The 26217-nt window shown below is 46.9% G+C and overlaps 1 protein-coding gene across 11 annotated transcripts in view; it reads left to right on the top strand.

The window, feature by feature from the left end:
• The first annotated feature begins 1569 nt into the window (after positions 1 to 1569).
• Positions 1570 to 26217, top strand: part of LOC128696987 (forkhead box protein J3-like) — a 96697-nt gene continuing 72049 nt past the window's right edge. Inside the window, exons 1-3 of one of the 11 annotated variants that reach the window (XM_053788455.2) lie at positions 1800 to 1930; positions 12093 to 12219; positions 12694 to 12857. Coding sequence is in view for 1 of the 11 variants with exons in the window: in XM_053788450.2 (XP_053644425.1) it covers positions 1911 to 1930 (20 nt within the window). In the remaining 10 variants the exon portion in view is untranslated. The other 10 variants (XM_053788452.2, XM_070095143.1, XM_053788458.2 and 7 more) reach the window with 10 other exon arrangements.

The following is a 26217-nucleotide window of genomic DNA, read 5'->3' as shown; positions in this document are numbered from 1 at the left end:
GGGACCTGACGATTTGTTGGAGTGTGAGCAGGGTAATATTTAGTGAAGGGATTCAGGGAAACCGGTTATTTTCATATAGTCGGACTTGAGTCCTGGAAATGGGAAGTACAATGCCTGCACTTTAAAGGAGGGGTTTGGGATATTGGCAGTTTGGAAGGATATGTTGTGTATCTTTATATGTGTATGCTTCTAAACTGTTGTATTCTGAGCACCTCTGCAAAAACAGTGATAATGTGCGAGTGTGGTGAAAGTGTTGAATGATGATGAAAGTATTTTCTTTTTGGGGATTTTCTTTCTTTTTTGGGTCACCCTGCCTCGGTGGGAGACGGCCGACTTGTTTAAAAAAAAATTATATATGTATATATATATATATATATATATATATATATATATATATATATATATATATATATATATATATATATATATATATATATGTCGTGCCGAATATGTAAAACTGGTCAATTAGCAAGAACTCATTTAAAATTAAGTCCTTTCTAAAAATTTCTCTTATACGTTTGAAGATATATTTTTTTAATTAATGTTAATGTCAATATTTTTAATTTTGCACCAAAAGAATCTTAGAAAACCTACCTAACCTTATTATAACAAGCGCAATTTATTTTAGCCTAATCCTACTAAATATATTTTAAATACGTTTACAGTAATTTAATACTAAACAAACACAATGAAATATATTTTTTTCGTAATGTTTAGAATGAATTTTACGAAATTATTGCATACACAAATTTTCTCTTGTCCTATATGGCAAGATGAGCCTTGCTATTTAAGCCAACATCGCAAGTTCTGCCTATTCGGCACGACATATATATATATATATATATATATATGTCGTGCCGAATAGGCAGAACTTGCTATCTTGGCTTAAATAGCAACGCTCATCTTGCCATATAGGACAAGTGAAAATTTGTGTATGCAATAATTTCGCCAAAATCATTCTGAACCTAACGAAAAAAAATATATTTCACTGTGTTTGTTTAGTATTAAATTATTGTAAACAAATCTAAAATATATTTAGTTGGGCTAGGCTAAAATAAATTGCGCTTGTTATAATAAGGTTAGGTAAGTTTTCTAAGATTCTTTTGGTGTAAAATTAAATTTTTTTTACATTAACAATAATGAAAAAAATATATCTTTAAACGTATAAGAAATTTTTTTAGAAAGGACTTAATTTTAAATGAGTTCTTGCTAATTGACCAGTTTTACATATTCGGCACGACACACATTATATATATATATATATATATATATATATATATATATATATATATATATATATATATATATATATATATATATATATATACATACATACATATACCTCTAGAACTGGACTGGGGACCCTCATCCTCAGAGAATAAAGGTACTTCAGGAAAAACTCAATCATACACTGCCTGTCTCTGCTTCAGTATACTCCGACTACGGAAGTTACGTCAGTATATACACTGCAACAGAGATACACAGTATTGTTCTGAATTTATACAGAGGCACAAGTGTGGCTCTACTGAAACAGTGGGCAAGTGCCATGACATACTGCCACAAGTCATCGTCATTTTCATATTGATTCGGGTGGTTGAGCAGCGCAGCTGGAGGGAGGGTGACGCTAAATGAAGTTTGAAACCTATCCACTGCGCAATGCTTATTAGGACAACATATCGCCTATTCACCACCAGTCAAAAATACTGTAATCCCCGAAACCGGGATTAAAGTGAACTTTAAAGGTATATAAACTGAGATATATTTATATATACACATCCCTGGGTATTTACACGGAGGGAGGGGGGTGCTAGAAGCAGTAGTCCGCCAGCCGTCACAGGAGTAGCACTAGGCCGGGCGGACTCCGGCCTCACCTCAATGATATTTCTTGAAACTCGACTGTGATCTCATCTATGGCCTTTTTTAGTATTAAGTGCGTTGTAACAAGTGATCCGGTGAATAAGGCTTCTACGTTAATGAGTATTTGAAGAATATGTGCAGTATAGTGTTAGTTTAATCAGTGTTAAGGGGGGGGAGGTCGACCCAGTAGCCTAGTACAGTGTTATAATTGTGTTATATTACAACTATTATGTCTAACTTTGTGTTTTGGTGCCTTGATGCTGGTGGAGTGCTCTTGATCCAAGGTGTGAAGGACGTAGTTCAAACATAATTATGTAGAACAAAGACTTAATTGGGACAACGTTTCGCTCTACGGTAGGTAGAGATTTTTTTCAAGTGACCTAAAAATGAAATGTGTATGTCAACGTGTGGGGGGGTCACCACCTGATGTGTGTGTCAACGTGTGGGGGGTCACCACCTGGTGTGTGTGTCAACGTGTGGGGGTCACCACCTGGTGTGTGTGTCAACGTGTGGGGGGTCACCACCTGGTGTGTGTCAACGTGTGGGGGGTCACCACCTGGTGTGTGTGTCAACGTGTGGGGGGTCACCACCTGGTGTGTGTGTCAACGTGTGGGGGGTCACCACCTGGTGATAACGAAGTTAACTGAATCTTCGAGTACACAGGACCCAAGTGGAGCCCACAACACTCCCGTCTTCGAAACCGCGTTAATGACCAGCTTGATAGTTTGTATTTTATACCTGACAGCCATCATATAGTCGGCAGTGGCAACATTACAGTCACATAACGGTCCCAGACTTCAACATACAGACCGAGCCGAGGGGGCGTTGACCCCCGAAACCCTCTCCAGGTATACTCCTGGTATACTGGTACACAAGTTAAAATAGCAGTCGTATTACTGAATCTCTCATCATATATAACACCCTTGTTAAGTCCCCTTTTTTCCTGACAGACAAAATTCTTGTTAAAACACTACTATAGCTGAATGCAGAGAACAGTAATATAACTTTAGTTATAAAGTTAAAACATATATAAGAAATATACTGCCATGGGAAGCGATAAACCCTGCTTTTGAATAATTAATAAACTGCATTCACACGCGTTCTTCCACTGTTTGACTCAGGTATGAAAACACTGCTACAAAATACTCCACTTGACGCAAATAAAGGAAAACTGCGTCCATGACACAAGCACTACAACAACACTGACAAACACTACAACAACATTGACAAACACTACAACAACACTGACAAACACTACAACAACACTGACAAACACTACAACATCACTGACAAACACTACAACAACACTGACAAACACTACAACATCACTGACAAACACTACAACACTGACAAAGACTACAACAACACTGACAAAGACTACAACAACACTGACAAAGACTACAACAACACTGACAAAGACTACAACAACACTGACAAAGACTACAACAACACTGACAAAGACTACAACAACACTGACAAAGACTACAACAACATTGACAAAGACTACAACAACATTGACAAAGACTACAACAACACTGACAAAGACTACAACAACACTGACAAAGACTACAACAACACTGACAAAGACTACAACAACACTGACAAAGACTACAACAACACTGACAAAGACTACAACAACACTGACAAAGACTACAACAACACTGACAAAGACTACAACAACACTGACAAAGACTACAACAACACTGACAAAGACTACAACACTGACAAACACTACAACAACACTGACAAACACTACAACAACACTGACAAAGACTACAACAACATTGACAAAGACTACAACAACACTGGCAAAGACTACTACAACATTGACGAAGACTACAGCATTGACACAAACACTACACAGTGACAGACTACCTCACCCACACAAACTACAGCATCACACCGACAAACACTACAATGACATAAGCATTACACTACTGACACAAACACAACATTATTGACAGTCTAAGAGGCCAGAGACTACAAACCTCCCTCGAGGAAAAAGATCTTGGGGTGAGTATAACACCAAGCACATCTCCTGAGGCACATTAACCAAATAACTGCTGCAGCATATGGGCGCCTAGCTAATCTAAGAATAGCATTCCAACATCTTAATAAGGAATCTTTGAGAACCCTGTACACTGTGTACGTTAGGCCTATATTGGAGTATCCAGCACCAGTTTAGAACCCACACCTAGCCAAGCACGTAAGGAAATTAGAGAAAGTGCAAAGGTTTGCAAAAAGACTAGTTTCGGAGCTAAGGGTATGTACTACGAGGATAGGTTAAGGGAAATCGACCTGACGACACTGGAGGACAGGAGAGATAGAGAGGATATGATAACGACTTATAAAATACTGAGAGGAATCGATAAGGGGGACAAAGAACGTTCCAGAGATGGGACACAGCAGCAAGGGGTCACAACTGGAAGTTGAAGACTCGTGTGAATCACCGGGATGTTAGGAAGTATTTCTTTAGTCACAGTTGTCAGGAAGTAGAATAGTTGGGAAGTGATGTAATGGAGGCAGGATCTATATACATAGCTTTAAGAAGAGGTATGATAAAGCTCATGGAGCAGGAAGAGTGACCTATTAGCGACCAGTGAAGAGGCGGGGTCAGCTGTGACTCGACCCCTGCAACCACAACTAGGTGAGTACAAACACTACATTACTGAAACAAATGTTACTGACACAAGTACTACGTTACTAACTACATCACTGACACAAGCACTACATACTGACAAACACTACATTACTGACACAAACATAACATCACACTGAGAAACACTACATCACATTAGCTGTACCACATACAAATTAACATCACAAACACATACAAGTAACTACAAAAGAACGCTTCATAATTTATAAGCAAGATGTAGCAGTGAGTGCTCTTGCCCTCCTGGCTACATAGATCAACTTAAATATTGAGTGAATTTTTTGCATACAAGAGCAAAATTAGAATAGCGTGCAGGTTAATAGTAGTTAGTTTGCTATTAAACTTAACTAGTACAGTAGTATAAGATACGAGTATAACACCTGGGTGTCTTATGATACGTTATACCAACAAGTGGCTTTATCAATTCAATACAGAGATCATTTGAAGGTGTTGAAACTGGAGGCAGTAGCAGATGAGGTAATCAGTCCCCTAGCCTGGATGAAGGTGTTCACCACTGTAGTCTTACTGATAAAGCCATTGGCTGGCGAAACGTGTTTAAAATAAACGCACTCAAGTGTTGCACGTTTCTTATTCATCAACTTGTCGGTATTGTATATCATTACTGCTACTGCAAATCGCAGTAGTTAGTGTTATTATGGCGCTATTTTTGTTTAAACGGAACCTTAACGCGTTATACTCTGCACATTGATTGTATACAATACTGACTAGATAAGGAATTAGACACATGTACAACACCTGGGCTGCACATCTGCAGCCCAGGTGTGAGGCGGGGCTCCTGGGACGCCAGCCTAGTCTGCATACACTAGACAGTTAAACATTTCAGTGCTGAAACTCGTGTTTTTTCAGTGCAGATTCTTTGATAATGCACTGATGACTAGTGTTTGATATGGGTTAATTGGTTTACTATGCTGTATCAAAAGAAACTTCAGGTTAAGCGAGTCGCTCGATCGCTAGCGCACTCGGCTCACACAATGGTCCAGGGGTCGATTCCCCGGTGCAGCAGGAAGCATTAGGACGTGTTTTCTCAAGGCACCTCCTGTCCATATTAACCCATCAGTAAAATGGGTACCTGGGTGTTAGTCGACTGGTGTGTGTAGCATCCTGGGACAAAATTGACCTATTTTGTTTGAAATGCTATGCAAAATTAACAAGGGGCTTTCCGTAAAGTAATGTCATTAAAAAACCAAACCATACCACGGGTGGGGTTTGATCCCGCGGTATGGTTTGTTTGCAATCGTGTCATTAAGATTTCGTGAGTCGAGTTAATATGCCATTGATGTCAGCTAGACCTGTATACTTTGTACATGTACTTGTAGAGATAAAGATTATTATGATTTAAGCATCGTATAGAGCTTGTATGGAACCAGTGGTGCTAAAGCAAGTCAAGGAAGATTCCAACATGGCACTTAGAAGCAGTTAACAGTGTAGTTAAAACCAGGGCCGCGGTATTATCCATTAGGCGCTATAATCACTGTCTACGGCCTACGAAAGTTTTGACCCTACGAAAAATTTTGTGAACTAAAATCACGTTTATCCGAAAAACTGAAAAGCGAACTATAGAATCAAAATTCATCTCTCTAAATCAAATATATTTTTTCTAAGGCACAAACTTCTATTATTGCGTATATCTTTTGTATAGATATATTCAGTGGGGGCTACGATAGCAAGTGTCTCTCGGACCTACGACGGTCTTCTAACCTGGTTAAAAAAGACTCCGAATATGACTGACAAAACCCAGGTTCAGAAATTCCCAGAGAATACCTCTGAGAGTCAGTCCCACATGTGGTTTCCAGCTGTTTTTCGGTTAGGTTGTCATTTATCCATAAGAAAATAACCCATCATAATATACCACAACGTAAAAATGATAAATATAGGATAGAGGCAGTTAATAAAAAGCTCTGCCGCACGACCAGAAAACTGGTAGTCCCTGAAAATAAATGTCACATTTTTCACTGCGTAAGGCAACTTGATCAGTTACCCATTTGATTGTTTGCAACAGTGAAATGTTTGTCAGGAGGAGGATGCGCTAAAAAATGACTCCTTGTTTGTGAGGCTGTGTTCCTCCCCTTCCCCTCCCTCCTCCCTTACTGGAGGTGTCTTCATCGTGATGCATGTTTTGTAAACCGACAGGTTGAAGATTGAAACACTTATGCAACATATGGGAATCGTTATTGAGGAAACGTTTCGCCACACAGTGGCTTCATCAGTCCAATACAAAGCAGAAAGGTGTAAGGAGAGGAGTAGTTTGAGGTAATCAGTCCCTCAGCCCGGAGTCGATGTGTTCAGTCCATCAGTCTTGTAGAATAAAGGTTCCCATGTGGTGCACAAGTGCCTCAATCTTCAAGTTGGCTTCATTGTTATTATTGCAATGCACAGATAACTCGCAAATAGGAGACAAACTTAGCACGACGTTTCGGTCCAATTTGTACCATTGACTAGTTACACTAGTCTACTACGTGCGGGTTATGTGTGTACTGTCCCAGTCACGGTATTGTACCTCTTTATTCTTTATTATTACAGTCATGAACTGACCGCTAAACCTGTTGGAGTCGTACAACACCTGAGGGGGGGGGGAATTGGGCGGCAATTAGGTTTGATTCAAGGAAGGGAGAGTCAGGTTCAGTTCCCCGAGTCAGGAGCCCCTAATTGAAGTCAAGGAACTTGTGAGTGAAGGGGAGTGCTTTGATGCTGATGAGAGGCTCTTGATCCAAGGAATCGAACTTCCACCCCCTTCGTAGGATCAAATTTGATTATCTTAAGTTATGCTACCGCCACAGCGATCGACTAACACCCAGGTACCTACTTACTGCTAAGTAAACAGGGGCAGCAGGTGTTAGGTAACTTGTTCAGACGTTTCCACTCGTTAGAGTATCGAACCCCGGTCCCCTCACTGTGTGAGCCAGGCCACTACCAGTCGAACCGCAAGCAACTTCGTATATTACTGGTGTCGTGAGAAGTGCATTGGCATGAGATGAACAGGGTAAAGAGGATGATAATGTAGGTCGCATGAGAACACTCCCCATTCTTTTCTTGCAAATATTGAGGCCAGTAGGTCAGGTTAGTAGGTTAGGCCAGTAGGTCAATTCAGAAGGTTAGGCCAGTAGGTCAATTTAGAAGGTTAGGCCAGTAGGTCTAGTCAGCAAGCTAAGTCGAGGTTAAGGTCAAGAATTAATGATTATTTGTAGCCATGTGCGGTTAAGGTCATACAGAGGTTTCAGTTAGAAGAGGGAGGGGGAGTGAATGCGCCAAGACATTCACTGATTGTAAGAGTAGAGGACGGAGGATCCAGCTTCCAGTACACCCTGCTCTGAAGGATCCAGCCTCCAGTACACCCTGCTCTGAAGGATCCAGCCTCCAGTACACCCTGCTCTGAAGGATCCAGCCTCCAGTACACCCTGCTCTGAAGGATCCAGCCTCCAGTACACCCTGCTCTGAAGGATCCAGCCTCCAGTACACCCTGCTCTGAAGGATCCAGCCTCCAGTACACCCTGCTCTGAAGGATCCAGCCTCCAGTACACCCTGCTCTGAAGGATCCAGCCTCCAGTACACCCTGCTCTGAAGGATCCAGCTTCCAGTACACCCTGCTCTGAAGGATCCAGCCTCCAGTACACCCTGCTCTGAAGGATCCAGCCTCCAGTACACCCTGCTCTGAAGGATCCAGCCTCAAGTACACCCTGCTCTGAAGGATCCAGCCTCCAGTACACCCTGCTCTGAAGGATCCAGCCTCAAGTACACCCTGCTCTGAAGGATCCAGCCTCCAGTACACCCTGCTCTGAAGGATCCAGCCTCCAGTACACCCTGCTCTGAAGGATCCAGCCTCAAGTACACCCTGCTCTGAAGGATCCAGCCTCAAGTACACCCTGCTCTGAAGGATCCAGCCTCAAGTACACCCTGCTCTGAAGGATCCAGCCTCCAGTACACCCTGCTCTGAAGGATCCAGCCTCAAGTACACCCTGCTCTGAAGGATCCAGCTTCCAGTACACCCTGCTCTGAAGGATCCAGCCTCCAGTACACCCTGCTCTGAAGGATCCAGCCTCAAGTACACCCTGCTCTGAAGGATCCAGCCTCCAGTACACCCTGCTCTGAAGGATCCAGCTTCCAGTACACCCTGCTCTGAAGGATCCAGCCTCCAGTACACCCTGCTCTGAAGGATCCAGCCTCAAGTACACCCTGCTCTGAAGGATCCAGCCTCAAGTACATCCTGCTCTGAAGGATCCAGCCTCCAGTACACCCTGCTCTGAAGGATCCAGCCTCCAGTACACCCTGCTCTGAAGGATCCAGCTTCCAGTACACCCTGCTCTGAAGGATCCAGCCTCCAGTACACCCTGCTCTGAAGGATCCAGCCTCAAGTACACCCTGCTCTGAAGGATCCAGCCTCCAGTACACCCTGCTCTGAAGGATCCAGCTTCCAGTACACCCTGCTCTGAAGGATCCAGCCTCCAGTACACCCTGCTCTGAAGGATCCAGCCTCAAGTACACCCTGCTCTGAAGGATCCAGCCTCCAGTACACCCTGCTCTGAAGGATCCAGCTTCCAGTACACCCTGCTCTGAAGGATCCAGCCTCCAGTACACCCTGCTCTGAAGGATCCAGCCTCAAGTACACCCTGCTCTGAAGGATCCAGCTTCCAGTACACCCTGCTCTGAAGGATCCAGCCTCCAGTACACCCTGCTCTGAAGGATCCAGCCTCAAGTACACCCTGCTCTGAAGGATCCAGCCTCCAGTACACCCTGCTCTGAAGGATCCAGCCTCAAGTACACCCTGCTCTGAAGGATCCAGCCTCAAGTACACCCTGCTCTGAAGGATCCAGCCTCAAGTACACCCTGCTCTGAAGGATCCAGCCTCAAGTACACCCTGCTCTGAAGGATCCAGCCTCAAGTACACCCTGCTCTGAAGGATCCAGCCTCAAGTACACCCTGCTCTGAAGGATCCAGCCTCAAGTACACCCTGCTCTGAAGGATCCAGCCTCAAGTACACCCTGCTCTGAAGGATCCAGCTTCCAGTACACCCTGCTCTGAAGGATCCAGCCTCAAGTACACCCTGCTCTGAAGGATCCAGCCTCAAGTACACCCTGCTCTGAAGGATCCAGCCTCCAGTACACCCTGCTCTGAAGGATCCAGCTTCCAGTACACCCTGCTCTGAAGGATCCAGCCTCAAGTACACCCTGCTCTGAAGGATCCAGCCTCAAGTACACCCTGCTCTGAAGGATCCAGCCTCAAGTACACCCTGCTCTGAAGGATCCAGCTTCCAGTACACCCTGCTCTGAAGGATCCAGCCTCAAGTACACCCTGCTCTGAAGGATCCAGCCTCCAGTACACCCTGCTCTGAAGGATCCAGCCTCCAGTACACCCTGCTCTGAAGGATCCAGCTTCCAGTACACCCTGCTCTGAAGGATCCAGCCTCAAGTACACCCTGCTCTGAAGGATCCAGCCTCAAGTACACCCTGCTCTGAAGGATCCAGCCTCAAGTACACCCTGCTCTGAAGGATCCAGCCTCAAGTACACCCTGCTCTGAAGGATCCAGCTTCCAGTACACCCTGCTCTGAAGGATCCAGCCTCCAGTACACCCTGCTCTGAAGGATCCAGCCTCAAGTACACCCTGCTCTGAAGGATCCAGCCTCAAGTACACCCTGCTCTGAAGGATCCAGCCTCAAGTACACCCTGCTCTGAAGGATCCAGCCTCCAGTACACCCTGCTCTGAAGGATCCAGCTTCCAGTACACCCTGCTCTGAAGGATCCAGCCTCAAGTACACCCTGCTCTGAAGGATCCAGCCTCCAGTACACCCTGCTCTGAAGGATCCAGCCTCAAGTACACCCTGCTCTGAAGGATCCAGCCTCAAGTACACCCTGTTCTGAAGGATCCAGCCTCAAGTACACCCTGCTCTGAAGGATCCAGCCTCCAGTACACCCTGCTCTGAAGGATCCAGCCTCCAGTACACCCTGCTCTGAAGGATCCAGCCTCAAGTACACCCTGCTCTGAAGGATCCAGCCTCAAGTACACCCTGCTCTGAAGGATCCAGCCTCAAGTACACCCTGCTCTGAAGGACACATACTGCTTCAGCACTTCACGAGAAAATAATTCATAAATCTGAAGGCATGAGAATGATCAGGGGGTCGATTTCAACATGCCATTGGCAGCGTGAGGTATATACATCAGGTCCCACCAGTGGGCATACAGTGCTACCAGTGGTAGCACTGTATGCCAGATGACGCATGCACAAATAACCCGCGCATATAAGAGAGAAGCTTACAACGATATTTCTGTTCGTCTTGAGCCATTCGGTCCAAGTCGGATTATTTGTGTATTGTTCCAGTCACGGTATTGTGCCGTTTTCTTCTTTATTCATGACACAGTATGTGGTTTATGGCATTTTATTGAGAAGACGTTTCGTTCTCCAGTGAGTTTACCAATTGATACAGTCGCTGGTGGTCAGAACGTCAAATAAAATACCACAAACCTCGTATTGTGTTTTATTTAAATATTCAGGATATATTTATTATGAGACGTTTCGATCACTAGGGGGGTTAGTACATTGATTTGACTGATGAAGCTCCCAGTGGGCGAAACGTCTATTAAATGTCCCAAGAGTTGCATACGTGTCTTTATTAGCAACAAGTGGAAATTCAGAGACTGAGCAGAAATAAAAGAATTATACGACGTTTTACCCACAATGACGATTCTAATGAGTGAAACGTAGTAAAAAATATAATGTCCTGCTGAAAATGTGTGGGAATTGCCATGGTAATCATACCAAAGTACCAGTGGTTCTTGTGCAGAAAAGTAGTGCGAGGGGTCTTGCAACAAGAAAGCCAGTGACTACCTACAACTTGAACGAAATGAACATCTTTACTGAAGACGTTTCGGCCCTGAGTTCATCAAATACATGTATCTGAAGTGGTCAAGGACCAAATACCGAAACTTTTTTAGTAATGGCGTCCCGAGTGAATTTATTCGTGTCAGTTGACCTTCAGACTTGATAGTGTGGCCTGGGTGGAACTGTATGTTGCTCTGTGGCTTGGCCTCGTTTTTACCTGGTCGTTGTACATTGATTAGCATGTTGGGCCAGTGAACCTGGCTCACCGGTCAGCCAGTGAAACTGGCCCACCGGTCAGCCAGTGAAACTGGCCCACCGGTCAGCCAGTGAAACTGGCCCACCGGTCAGCCAGTGAAACTGGCCCACCGGTCAGCCAGTGAAACTGGCCCACCGGTCAGCCAGTGAAACTGGCCCACCGGTCAGTTCCTGTTCCAATCTCACAATTGCTGTAAATTTCGTTCTTTCTCGGCTTAAAAGTGGAATATATCGGGTCTCGAGGGAGTGTCGAAGTTCATCAATTGTTCGAAGCTTTGTTCAGTCAGATATTCATGATTAAGATTGTACCGGTGTAGATTTTGAGTCATAATGATTCCACATCTCAGCAGCTATCTAGTTGAGCTCTTTGAACCTGTTCGTGGTATATTGGTTAATACGTTAGTCAGAATAATCTGATTTCTTTCATTGTCTTGCTCTTCTGTCAGAGAATCTTCCCTTCAAATGATTAAAATTATCGATTTGATTCCCAGGAGGGATGAGAAATACTGACAAGTCTCCTTACACCTGAGGAATTAGACACGTGCAACACCTGGGTATCTATTTCAAAGGCCGTCAAAGATGCTGAGGTGTTGCAGATGTGCATTGAAATGAGCCGAGGTAGGATAGCAGCTGTATTTAAAATCTATATTTGTACTGCATGTGAAACTATATCAGAACAATACAAAGCTGTGCTAAATTATACTAAACTACACAAATAATACGACGACTTTTCGGTCCGACTTGGACCATTTACAAAGTCATGTGAGGGTTATTTGTGTATTGTTCCAGTCACGGTATTGTGCCTTTTTGTTATTTATACTGAACTATATTGCAATTGTACTAAACTGTGGAGAAAGCTAAAACTATAATTGCTCGACGATGTTAGCAGTGTTGTGGGTGACTCAGAGCACAACAGTCACACCTTAATTAAGACTCGTGCTTATAAGATGATTTGACTGGTAATCTCTCTCCCTCATCCTCTACCCCCCCCCCCACATACATACACACTAGCTCGTGAAACTATGTTCCGTGTGTCTTACAACTGAGAATGTTGCTCCGAGTTAAATTTATTCACCTGTCGTTCCTCCACAGAAACAAAATGTGCCTAAAAATTGGAAACACGTGCCTTATGAAGTGATTGTGAGTGTGTGAGTAAGAGTATTACCTGGTATCACATCTACCTCACACTAGGGGAGAACCCCAGCCTGGATCTCCACCCACCTCCACCCTCTCAACTCACCTCTTCTCTACACAGGGTAAGTCCTAGCTAATCTTATGGCAGTAATAATCTTAATTTCTGTAAAGTGTAGTAAACACTAATGAAGGATCAATTGCTGTGATAAATATATAAAATCCCTGGTTTTGCAGAGCATTTCAGGGAGCCCAAATAACTAATAACTAGTGATAAGTTATTTTATTAGATTGATTTACTAGAATGCCAGTAGTACAAGCAGGATTTTATATGGGAGGGGGGATTAAGCCAAGATTTAAATCTAGAGGGATTTGAAAACCACAAGTTGCTAATACAAAAAAGGTAATCGTCTTTAAAATTATAAAAATTTCACTGTGTGATTTTTTTAAAACTTATACTTTCATGGTCACTGGTCGATATAGAACCTTCATGGTACACACAACTGCGATAAAACACCTCAGTTACTGGGAACGCTTGAAGTTCCTCAACCTGTACTCCCTAGAACGCAGGCGGGAGAGATACATGATTATATACACCTGGAAAATCCTAGAGGAATTAGTACCAAACTTGCACACGAAAATCACTCACTATAAAACCAATAGACTCAGCAGACGATGCAACATCCCAGCAATGAAAAGCAGGGGAGCCACTAGCACGATAAGAGACAACACAATAAGTGTCAGGGGCCCAAGACTGTTCAACTGTCTCCCAGCATTCATAAGGGGGATTACCAATAGACCCCTGGCTGTCTTCAACAAGGCGCTGGACAAGCACCTAAAGTCAGTACCTGATCAGCCGGGTTGTGGCTCGTACGTCGGTTTACGTGCGGCCAGCAGTAACAGCCTGGTTGATCAGGCCCTGATCCACTATGAGGCCTAGTCACAGACCGGGCCGCGGGAGCGTTGACCCCCGGAACTCTCCAGGTATAGATCGGTGAAAATTATGTAACTGAAAAAAGATTTCCGTGTGGAGGGGGGGGGGCTTTATGCCCCTTAACCCCCCTCCTCGTGGCTGCGCTACTGTGGAATACTATGGTCTGAAATCTTTGATATTCTTTATAACAATTTAGTTCGTAATTTACGACATTTTTTTTTCTAATTTATTAGACATTTTATTTATGTAAGAGAAAGAGATGAAAATATTTCCCATTGGCAGTCATGTTATGTGATCATGATTGAATTACGGTGAGAGCGGCGGTGTATATACACGGGGGATGTGTATATCTAACTGTTGATACAGTGAGAGGTTACTGTAGGCTCTAGTTTAGGTATTAAATTATTCTTAACTGGTTGTGTATAGTTGACACACATCCTGACACACACTGTATTAGTTAGTACAAACTTTTATCCCAAAACTAACTTAGATACTTCTCCTAACTTCCCTATAATTAAGGTTATATAATTTTGCATATTCAATGATTTATTTTTTTATTCAGAAAGCATTATTTAACATCACTGAATCAATTCAGAAACTATAATTTCCAAATTTGCTTAGATCATTGCTTAATGATCCAGGAACGTAAATTAATGAATAAAAATATATTGACGAGAGACTTACTGTTTATAAACACAAGTATAAAATTTACTGTACTGTCGAAGGTCGTTTATTTTTATTACAAAATTAGTTTAAAATATTATGCACCCCAAACCCATCCTGTGAACGGTGGTCAAACGATTACAGAGGTACATAATGGGGTTATATCATTACTAATTATTGAGCTGCTCCCTACGTGTTGGAATATTGATTAGGCTCGTATCTAGTATACCTAAGTAGGTTAGTGGGTTAAATGGGTAGATGTGTGAGTAAATAGGTATTAGACAGGTACTATAGTGGTAGTCACTGGTAGCTTTATCAATTATTAAGGTGGAATGTTGTTTGTCTCCACGTTGTGTGTGTGTGTGTGTGTGTGTGTGTGTGTGTGTGTGTGTGTGTGAACCTTGAGTGTTGGCCCAGATGTGTGAAACATTGCTTGATCACGTTTTGAACTAGTGTTTCTCCATATTTAACATCTTAATGTTCGTCGAAATTTGAATGAACCTCCCGTGTACATCCAGTTGTTTGAACCCTGTATCGTCCGTCCGCTTTCTGGAACCCTGAGTGTGTTCTAACCCCATAGCTTTCATCTGCGTCCGTGAACCCCCCATAGCATCTGTGAACCCCACGAACCCCCCCCCCATCAGTGTCCGTCCGTGTCCGTGAACCCCTGCGGACCCCCTTTAGCTTCCGTTAGTGTCTGTGAATCCCCGTCCGTGAACGCATAGGTTGCCACCAGCGTGGGCGCGCCTGTGCGTCACACATGTGCGTGATCACGAACAATTTCTCGCTGGAACAAGTGCGAGGGTCTGGCGTAGGCGCGGCCTTGAAACACTCGCGTTCTCGAATATTTGAGTCCATTGCGCACTGCAAATTTCGTGCCACGAATGATGGCGCTTTGTCTTCAGTGGCTCGAAAAATATACTAAAATATTGGATTATGTAGAGGCAGGAGGTGTTGGTTGGGAGGCACTGTACTTTCCACCTCCAGAACTATAACATCTCCACCCCTCCTTCAGAGTGCAGGCACTGTACTTCCCACCTCCAGAACTATAACATCTCCACCCCTCCTTCAGAGTGCAGGCACTGTACTTCCCATCTCCAGAACTGTAACATCTCCACCCCTCCTTCAGAGTGCAGGCACTGTACTTCCCACCTCCAGAACTATAACATCTCCACCCCTCCTTCAGAGTGCAGGCACTGTACTTCCCACCTCCAGAACTATAACATCTCCACCCCTCCTTCAGAGTGCAGGCACTGTAATTCCCATCTCCAGAACTGTAACATCTCTACCCCTCCTTCAGAGTGCAGGCACTGTACTTCCCACCTCCAGAACTACAACATCCTCACTCCTCCTTCAGGGTGCAGGCACTATACTTCCCACCTCCAGACCTATAACATCCCCACCCCTCCTTCAGGGTGCAGGCACTGTACTTCCCACCTCCAGACCTGTAACATCCCCACCCCTCCTTCAGGGTGCAGGCACTATACTTCCCACCTCCAGACCTATAACATCCCCACCCCTCCTTCAGGGTGCAGGCACTATACTTCCCACCTCCAGACCTGTAACATCCCCACCCCTCCTTCAGGGTGCAGGCACTTTACTTCCCACCTCCAGAACTACAACATCCTCACCCTTCCTTTAGGGTGCAGGCACTATATTTCCCACCTTCAGACCTGTAACATCCCCACCCCTCCTTCAGGGTGCAGGCACTGTACTTCCCACCTCCAGAACTACAACATCCTCACTCCTCCTTCAGGGTGCAGGCACTATACTTCCCACCTCCAGACCTGTAACATCCCCACCCCTCCTTCAGGGTGCAGGCACTGTACTTCCCACCTCCAGACCTGTAACATCCCCACCCCTCCTTCAGGGTACAGGCACTGTACTTCCCACCTCAAGAACTACAACATCCTCACCCTTCCTTCAGGGTGCAGGCACTATACTTCCCACCTAAAGACCTGTAACATCCCCACCCCTCCTTCAGGGTGCAGGCACTGTACTTCCCACCTCCAGAACTACAACATCCTCACTCCTCCTTCAGGGTGCAGGCACTATACTTCCCACCTCCAGACCTGTAACATCCCCACCCCCTCCTTCAGGGTGCAGGCACTGTACTTCCCACCTCCAGAACTACAACATCCTCACCCCTCATTCAGGGTGCAGGCACTGTACTTCCCACCTCCAGAACTACAACATCCTCACCCCTCCTTCAGGGTGCAGGCACTGTACTTCCCACCTCCAGAACTACAACATCCTCACCCCTCCTTCACTGTGCAGGCACTGTACTTCCCACCGCCAGAACTACAACATCCCCACCCCTCCTTCAGGGTGCAGGCACTGTACTTCCCACCTCCAGAACTACAACATCCCCACCCCTCCTTCAGAGTGCAGGCACTGTACTTCCCATCTCCAGAACTACAACATCCCCAACCCTCCTTCAGGGTGCAGGCACTGTACTTCCCACCTCCAGAACTACAACATCCCCACCCCTCCTTCAGAGTGCAGGCACTGTACTTCCCACCTCCAGAACTACAACATCCCAACCCCTCCTTCAGGGTGCAGGCACTGTACTTCCCACCTCCAGAACTACAACATCCCCACCCCTCCTTCAGTGTGCAGGCACTGTACTTCCCACCTCCAGAACTACAACATACCCACCCCTCCTTCAAGGTGCAGGCACTGTACTTATCACCTCCAGAACTACAACATCCCCACCCATCCTTCAGGGTGCAGGCACTGTACTTCCCACCTCCAGAACTACAACATCCCCACCCCTCCTTCAGGGTGCAGGCACTGTACTTCCCACCTCCAGACCTGTAACATCTCTACTCCTCCTTCAGGGTGCAGGCACTGTACTTCCCACCTCCAGAACTACAACATCCTCACTCCTCCTTCAGGGTGCAGGCACTGTACTTCCCACCTCCAGACCTGTAACATCTCTACTCCTCCTTCAGGGTGCAGGCACTGTACTTCCCACCTCCAGAACTACAACATCCTCACTCCTCCTTCAGGGTGCAGGCACTGTACTTCCCACCTCCAGACCTGTAACATCCCCAACCCTCCTTCAGGGTGCAGGCACTGTACTTCCCACCTCCAGAACTACAACATTCTCACCCCTCCTTCATTGTGCAGGCACTGTACTTCCCACCTCCAGAACTACAACATCCTCACCCCTCCTTCAGTGTGCAGGCACTGTACTTCCCACCTCCAGAACTACAACATCCTCACCCCTCCTTCAGGGTGCAGGCACTGTACTTCCCACCTCCAGAACTACAACATCCTCACTCCTCCTTCAGGGTGCAGGCACTGTACTTCCCACCTCCAGAACTACAACATCCTCACTCCTCCTTCAGGGTGCAGGCACTGTACTTCCCACCTCGAGAACTACAATAATTTTAAGGCTGTATTAGCATTAGCGGTTTAGATATGATATTATTACGTATGTCGCATATTAGTTGAAATTTTTCTTCGAGTCAGCCACATGCTGCAGGGCAGGATGGTGATGGCAGGGCAGGATGGTGATGGCAGGGCAGGGTGGTGATGGCAGGGCAGGATGGTGATGGCAGGGCAGGATGGTGATGGCAGGGCAGGATGGTGATGGCAGGGCAGGATGGTGATGGCAGGGCAGGATGGTGATGGCAGGGCAGGATGGTGATGGCAGGGCAGGGTGGTGATGGCAGGGGAGGGTGGTGATGGCAGGGCAGGGTGGTGATGGCAGGGCAGGTTGGTGATAGGGTAGGGTGGTGATGGCAGGGCAGGGTGGTGATGGCAGGGCAGGGTGGTGATGACAGGGCAGGATGGTGATAGGGTAGGGTGGTGATGGCAGGGCAGGGTGGTGATGGCAGGGCAGGGTGGTGATGGCAGGGCAGGGTGGTGATGGCAGGGCAGGATGGTGATGGCAGGGCAGGATGGTGATGGCAGGGCAGGATGGTGATGGCAGGGCAGGATGGTGATGGCAGGGCAGGATGGTGATGGCAGGGCAGGATGGTGATGGCAGGGCAGGGTGGTGATGGCAGGGCAGGGTGGTGATGGCAGGGCAGGGTGGTGATGGCAGGGCAGGTTGGTGATAGGGTAGGGTGGTGATGGCAGGGCAGGGTGGTGATGGCAGGGCAGGGTGGTGATGACAGGGCAGGATGGTGATAGGGTAGGGTGGTGATGGCAGGGCAGGGTGGTGATGGCAGGGCAGGGTGGTGATGGCAGGGCAGGATGGTGATGGCAGGGCAGGATGGTGATGGCAGGGCAGGATGGTGATGGCAGGGCAGGGTGGTGATGGCAGGGCAGGATTGTGATGGCAGGGCAGGATGATGATGGCAGGGCAGGATGGTGATGGCAGGGCAGGGTGGTGATGGCAGGGCAGGGTGGTGCCGGCAGGGAAGGGTGGTGACGGCAGGGCAGGATGGTGACGGCAGGGCAGGGTGGTGACGGCAGGGCAGGGTGGTGATGGCAGGGCAGGGTGGTGATGGCAGGGCAGGATGGTGATGGCAGGGCAGGGTGGTGATGGCAGGGCAGGGTGGTGATGGCAGGGCAGGGTGGTGATGGCAAGGCAGGATGGTAATGGCAGGGCAGGGTGGTGATGGCAGTGCAGGGTGGTGATGGCAGTGCAGGGTGGTGATGGCAGGGCAGGGTGTTGATCGCAGGGCAGGGTGTTGATGGCAGGGCAGGGTGGTGATGGCAGGGCAGGGTGGTGATGGCAGGGCAGGGTGGTGATGGCAGGGCAGGCTGGTGATGGCAGGGCAGGGTGGTGATGGCAGGGCAGGGTGGTGATGGCAGGGCAGGGTGGTGATGGCAGTGCAGGGCGGTGATGGCAGGGCAGGGCGGTGATGGCAGGGCAGGGCGGTGATGGCAGGGCAGGGTGGTGATGGCAGAGCAGGGTGGTGATGGCAGGGCAGGGTGGTGATGGCAGGGCAGGGTGGTGATGGCAGGGCAGGGTGGTGGTGGCAGGGCAGGATGGTGATGGCAGGGCAGGGTGGTGGTGGCAGGGCAGGGTGGTGATGGCAGGGCAGGGTGGTGATGGCAGGGCAGGGTGGTGATGGCAGGGCAGGGTGGTGATGGCAGGGCAGGGTGGTGATGGCAGGGCAGGGTGGTGATGGCAGGGCAGGGTGGTGATGGCAGGGTGGTGATGGCAGGGCAGGGTGGGGATGGCAGGGCAGGGTGGTGATGGCAGGGCATGGTAGTGATGGCAGGGCAGGGTGGTGATGGCAGGATGGTGATGGCAGGGCAGGGTGGTGATGGCAGGGCAGGGTGGTGGTGGCAGGGCAGGGTGGTGATGGAAGGGCAGGGTGGTGATGGCAGGGCAGGGTGGTGATGGCAGGGCAGGATGGTGATGGCAGGGCAGGATGGTGATGGCAGGGCAGGGTGGTGATGACAGGGCAGGATTGTGATGGCAGGGCAGGATTGTGATGGCAGGGCAGGGTGGTGATGGCAGGGCAGGGTGGTGATGGCAGGGCAGGGTGGTGACGGCAGGGCAGGATGGTGACGGCAGGGAAGGGTGGTGACGGCAAGGCAGGATGGTGATGGCAGGGCAGGGTGGTGATGGCAGGGCAGGGTGGTGATGGCAGGGTGGTGACGGCAGGGCAGGGTGGTGATGGCAGGGCAGGATGGTGATGGCAGGGTGGTGATGGCAGGGCAGAATGGTGATGGCAGGGCAGGATGGTGATGGCAGGGCAGGGTGTTGATCGCAGGGCAGGGTGTTGATGGCAGGGCAGGGTGTTGATCGCAGGGCAGGGTGTTGATCGCAGGGCAGGGTGTTGATGGCAGGGCAGGGTGGTGATGTCAGGGCAGGGTGGTGATGGCAGGGCAGGGTGATGATGGCAGGGCAGGATGGTGATGGCAGGGCAGGGTGGTGATGGCAGGACAGGGTGGTGATGGAAGGGCGGGGTGGTGATGGCAGGGCAGGGCGGTGATGGCAGGGCAGGGTGGTGGTGGCAGGACAGGGTGGTGATGGCAGGACAGGGTGGTGATGGCAGGGCAGGGTGGTGATGGCAGGGCAGGGTGGTGATGGCAGGGCATGGTGATGGCAGGGCAGGGTGGTGATGGCAGGGCAAGATGGTGATGGCAGGGCAGGATGGTGATGGCAGGATGGTGATGGCAGGGTGGTGATGGCAGGGCAGGGTGGTGATGGCAGGGCAGGGTGGTGGTGGCAGGACAGGGTGGTGATGGCAGGACAGGGTGGTGATGGCAGGGCAGGGTGGTGATGGCAGGGGAGGGTAGTGAAATCAGGGCAGGGTAGTGAGGGTATGGCAGGGTGGTGAGCGCAGACAGCCACCCTACCCTGCCACCTCTTAATGACTACCGGTAATCAATGTAATGATTTTAGGATACTCATGACTTAGCTGAACACCAAGAGCGGTGTGTAAGACCCAGCTGACCTAGCTGAACACCAAGAGCGGTGTGTAAGACCCAGCTGACCTAGCTGAACACCAAGAGCGGTGTGTAAGACCCAGCTGACCTAGCTGAACACCAAGAGCGGTGTGTAAGACCCAGCTGACCTAGCTGAACACCAAGAGCGGTGTGTAAGACCCAGCTGACCTAGCAAGGTATCTCAAGCACAGGATAAAATAAGATAGGATGGGGGTAGTCGGCTACATATATCCAGTTGACCTACCCGGGTACTAGAAGCCCCAATGGAACCATTCAGAAAGAGGGAACCCGCAACGAGATGGAACCAGAAGACAAACTAAACCCAGAAATTGCGTGTGTGCTTTAGTTTTTAAGATATTGTTAGTACTCGCCTCCCCCTCTCTCTACCACCAGTACAGTACTGGGGCTACCACCAGTACAGTACTGGGGCTACCACCAGTACAGTACTGGGGCTACCACCAATACAGTACTGGGGCTACCACCAGTACAGTACTGGGGCTACCACCAGTACAGTACTGGGGCTACCACCAGTACAGTACTGGGGCTACCACCAGTACAGTACTGGGGCTACCACCAGTACAGTACTGGGGCTACCACCAGTACAGTACTGGGGCTACCACCAGTACAGTACTGGGGCTACCACCAGTACAGTACTGGGGCTACCACCAGTACAGTACTGGGGCTACCACCAGTACAGTACTGGGGCTACCACCAGTACAGTACTGGGGCTACCACCAGTACAGTACTGGGGCTACCACCAGTACAGTACTGGGGCTACCACCAGTACAGTACTGGGGCTACCACCAGTACAGTACTGGGGCTACCACCAGTACAGTACTGGGGCTACCACCAGTACAGTACTGGGGCTACCACCAGTACAGTACTGGGGCTACCACCAGTACAGTACTGGGGCTACCACCAGTACAGTACTGGGGCTACCACCAGTACAGTACTGGGGCTACCACCAGTACAGTACTGGGGCTACCACCAGTACAGTATTGTGGCTACCACCAGTACGATGGTGAAAAGTGCCAATTTCCCAACTCAGCCATAGTAAGTTACCCACTTGATAAGAGATAAGATAAGATTTCGTTCGGATTTTTAACCCCGGAGGGTTAGCCACCCAGGATAACCCAAGAAAGTCAGTGCGTCATCGAGGACTGTCTAACTTATTTCCATTGGGGTCCTTAATCTTGTCCCCCAGGATGCGACCCACACCAGTCGACTAACACCCAGGTACCTATTTGCTGCTAGGTGAACAGGACAACAGGTGTAAGGAAACGTGTCGAAATGTTTCCACCCGCCGGGAATCGAACCCGGGCCCTCCGTGTGTGAAGCGGGAGCTTTAGCCACCGGGCCTGTGTGTGTGTACTCACCTAATTGTACTCACCTAATTGTGGTTGCAGGGGTCGAGACTCAGCTCCTGGCCCCGCCTCTTCACTGATCGCTACTGGATCCTCTCTCTCTCTGCTTCCTGAGCTTTGTCATACCTCTTCTTAAAACTATGTATGGTTCCTGCCTCCACTACTTCACTTGCTAGGCTATTCCACTTGCTGACAACTCTATGACTGAAGAAATACTTCCTAACGTCCCTGTGACTCGTCTGAGTCTTCAGCTTCCAGTTGTGACCCCTTGTCCCTGTGTCCCCTCTCTGGAACATCCTATCTCTGTCCACCTTGTCTATTCCCCGCAGTATCTTGTATGTCGTTATCATGTCTCCCCTGACCCTTCTGTCCTCCAGTGTCGTCAGTCCGATTTCCCTTAACCTTTCCTCGTACGACATTCCCTTGAGCTCTGGGACTAGCCTTGTTGCAAACCTTTGTACTTTCTCTAACTTCTTGACGTGCTTGACCAGGTGTGGGTTCCAGACTGGTGCTGCATACTCCAGTATGGGCCTAACATACACAGTGTACAGTGTCTTGAACGATTCCTTATTAAGGTATCGGAACGCTATTCTCAGGTTTGCCAGGCGCCCGTATGCTGCAGCGGTTATTTGGTTGATGTGTGCCTCCGGTGATGTGCTCGGTGTTATGGTCACCCCAAGGTCTTTCTCCCTGAGTGAGGTCTGTAGTCTTTGTCCACCTAGCCTATACTCTGTCTGCGGTCTTCTTTGCCCCTCCCCAATCTTCATGACTTTGCATTTGGCTGGATTGAATTCGAGAAGCCAGTTACTGGACCACATGTCCAGCCTCTCCAGGTCTCTTTGCAGTCCTGCCTCATCCTCGTCCGATTTAATTCTTCTCATCAACTTCACGTCATCTGCGAACAGGGACACTTCAGAGTCTATTCCTTCCATCATGTCGTTCACATATATCAAAAATAGCACTGGTCCTAGAACTAACCCCCGTGGGACCCCGCTCGTAACAGGCGCCCACTGTGACACCTCTTCACGTACCATGACTCGTTGCTGCCTCCCTGTCAGGTATTCCCTTATCCATTGCAGTGCCCTTCCTTTTACGTGTGTGTGTGTGTGTGTGTGTGTGTGTGTGTGTGTGTGTGTGTGTGTGTGTGTGTGTGTGTGTGTGTGTGTGTGTGTGCACGTGCACGCGCGAGCGCAAAATTTCCACTGGTCGTAGTTCATTCCATTATTTTCCTGCTCTGTTTGTAAGGAGAAATATCTTCATTATCTCTTCGTCTCAGTTTTTCTTAATTTATACCCGCGGTCTCTCATTCCTGTTGAAGGTACTAAGAGAACTATATAGGTTCTTTCCTATTCTTATATAACCTCGTATGTTATCATATCTCCTCTCTTCTTGCTATCGGCCAGGGTTGGCACCTCTAGTGTTTTCTGCGTTTCATGGTCACTGAGGGTTTTTAAGCCCCGAGATCCATCGGGTAGCTCATCGTTAGACTTGTTTGTACCTGATCCACGCGGCGTATGTAGGAAAGTCTCGTGACCCATCAGACTACTTCCCAGCTGGTTTAATGATTTAACTAATCCCTAATTACTTGCTAATTCAACACCCTCTATAATGGCTCAGGTCCTCCCCTCTTTTCACAGTAATGTTTTTAATCACTCACTTTTCACCACTGGACAAATATAATGCATTGGAATAACATATAGCAGTAAATTAATGAATTGGAATATGAAATACAGAGCTGTAATATTTATATATAAATGGGGAAGAGGTTCAAGGATCAGGTGAATGAAGAAATTGAAAGATATTTTACAAGTCTATTAATTAACTGAGAGGATATTGGGATATAAAAATCCCAGTATAAAGTTATTACTGCTAATATTTATATACAGTAGTATATTACACTTTCAAAGATATACCAGGAAGGTGGAATTTTATTAATAAAGGGATATACAGCTGAGGTAACATACACGAAATAGCACTCGCAAGATTCTAAAGCAGTCTTGTGACAGGTATCAGTCACAGGACCACTCGCTTCTACTTCCACTAGGCTGGTCAGAACCCCACGAGGAGTTCTGACTATTCTTGTTTTCCAGCACTACTCTCATACTATAAAAAAAAGATTTGAAGTCAGTTCGTTCTCAATATTAGAGGTATAATTAAGGAGACATGCCTCGCAACTGTACACTGAATATACATTATACAAAGAGGCAGTCATTACATAAAGGTGTGGCTGCCATACACCTGCTGTATTGTATAATCCAATTTTGACCACATATACGTTGAAGATTAAGACATATCTGCAACAGCTGGGTATCGTTATTGATAGGACGTTTCTCTTACACAGTAGACTCCTTCAGTCAGATAAAGAGGAAGCAGGTGTAGTAGTGAAATAAGAATGGTGTAATCAGTTCATCAGCCTTGGAGAAAAAGGATTTGAGGTGGTCAGTCCCTCAGCCTGGAGAAGAGATCAGCTCCATGGAGCTGAACTCTTCTCCAGGCTTGTTTCCTTAGGACACCTCCTGTCCATGTTCGCCCATCAGTACCTGGGTGTTAGTCGACTGGTGTGGGTCGCATCCTGGGGGCAAATTTGACCTAATTTGTCCGAAATGCTCTACATAACCAGTGAAATGTTGTGCCAGTAAGTTTCTCCAAGCACAGGGAGCAGGGAAAATGTCGACATATAAATGTTTCTGCACATTTTCCGTACTTAGTACGGGAAATGTTGCTACGTTTCACCTTTAATATAAGAAACAGCAGTAATTCAAGATCTGTTTTTGCTCTTGTCTTCGGTTATTCATGTCTTCTGCTGCTCGTATCTTATGCTACTCATGTCATCAGTTATTCATGTTTTATGTCTTTTGTTTATGTCTTGTGTTACTCATGTCTTAAGCCATTCATATCTTTTTCTTAGCACGTCTTGGTAGACAGCAACGCTTCAGGTATTTTACAGTGTTAGATTATCATGATACGAGGTTATTAAGTATTAAAGGTGCTATCGTTAATGGCTTGATTATTGAAGGACTGATGGCTAGTCATTCAATTATCCCTGATAATTAAAGTGCTTGTTACGTTAGTACTCTGGCAATCTGTACTTAAGTGTTAAAATATTGGCTATTGCAGCCACTCGGTTAATTTGTACTCTACCCTTGTTGAGAAGTACTCTGTTGCTACACTTTCGTTATTCATATTGAATAGAACTTGTGTATAGGTTAGTTGCCAGGGTAGAGGCACTTAACATCCTGTATGTATGAAGCGGTATGTATGAACCAGGGATAAAACAGTTAATATGCAGTATGTATGAATTGATCCAGGAGAACCGAGGGCTCGTTATACTGCTGGCATACAGACAAGATGCCTGAATAATTCAGCTGGTCTTGAAATCTTCATTTTCGCATGTTTGTTGGTTGTAATGTTGCTCTCTCTCTCTCTCTCTCTCTCTCTCTCTCTCTCTCTCTCTCTCTCTCTCTCTCTCTCTCTCTCTCTCTCTCTCTCCCCGCAAATCTTTGAAAGTAAAATATTTAAAATCCAAAATTCAAGCAAAATTTTTACAACCAGAACAAAATTTCGTATCTAGTTTATTTAAAAATTACAATAAATATATTTCATGGAAAGTAGAGAGATTTGAACTAATTAGAACTTTGCTAGCAGTCAAAATATTAATTTTAAGTGATGACTACCTACTGTAATTTCTTCATATGCTTTGTATATATATATATATATATATATATATATATATATATATATATATATATATATATATATATATATATATATATATATATATATATATATATATATATATATATATATAGAAAACAAACACAAATGCAGTATAATGCGATCCTTTATTGGCAATGTTGGCAATTGGTGAATAGTACACGAGAGTCAGGTGGAGAATGTTGGGTAGGTTGAGTTTGAGACGGACCTGTAAGGGAGCGCCGAGAATATATGCTAGTTTGGATCTGAGATGGATTCCCACGGGACGGGCGACTGTGTACGTTGTTACGCAGGATAACGATGAAGAAGTTTCCTGGCAAGGTGTTCAGTTGTGTTGTAAAAGTCGTTGTTCTAGTTGAAACTGTTAAATATACTCGTGTACTCTTTACCCAGGTTAGTTAGTTTAATATATTTATTATGCACGTAGATCTGTTTTGTGACTTGATAAAA

This window comes from Cherax quadricarinatus, chromosome 49 (genome assembly GCF_038502225.1).
Source record: "Cherax quadricarinatus isolate ZL_2023a chromosome 49, ASM3850222v1, whole genome shotgun sequence".
Taxonomy (NCBI): Eukaryota; Metazoa; Arthropoda; class Malacostraca; order Decapoda; family Parastacidae; genus Cherax; species Cherax quadricarinatus.
This window is presented reverse-complemented; position numbering and strand designations above follow the sequence as displayed.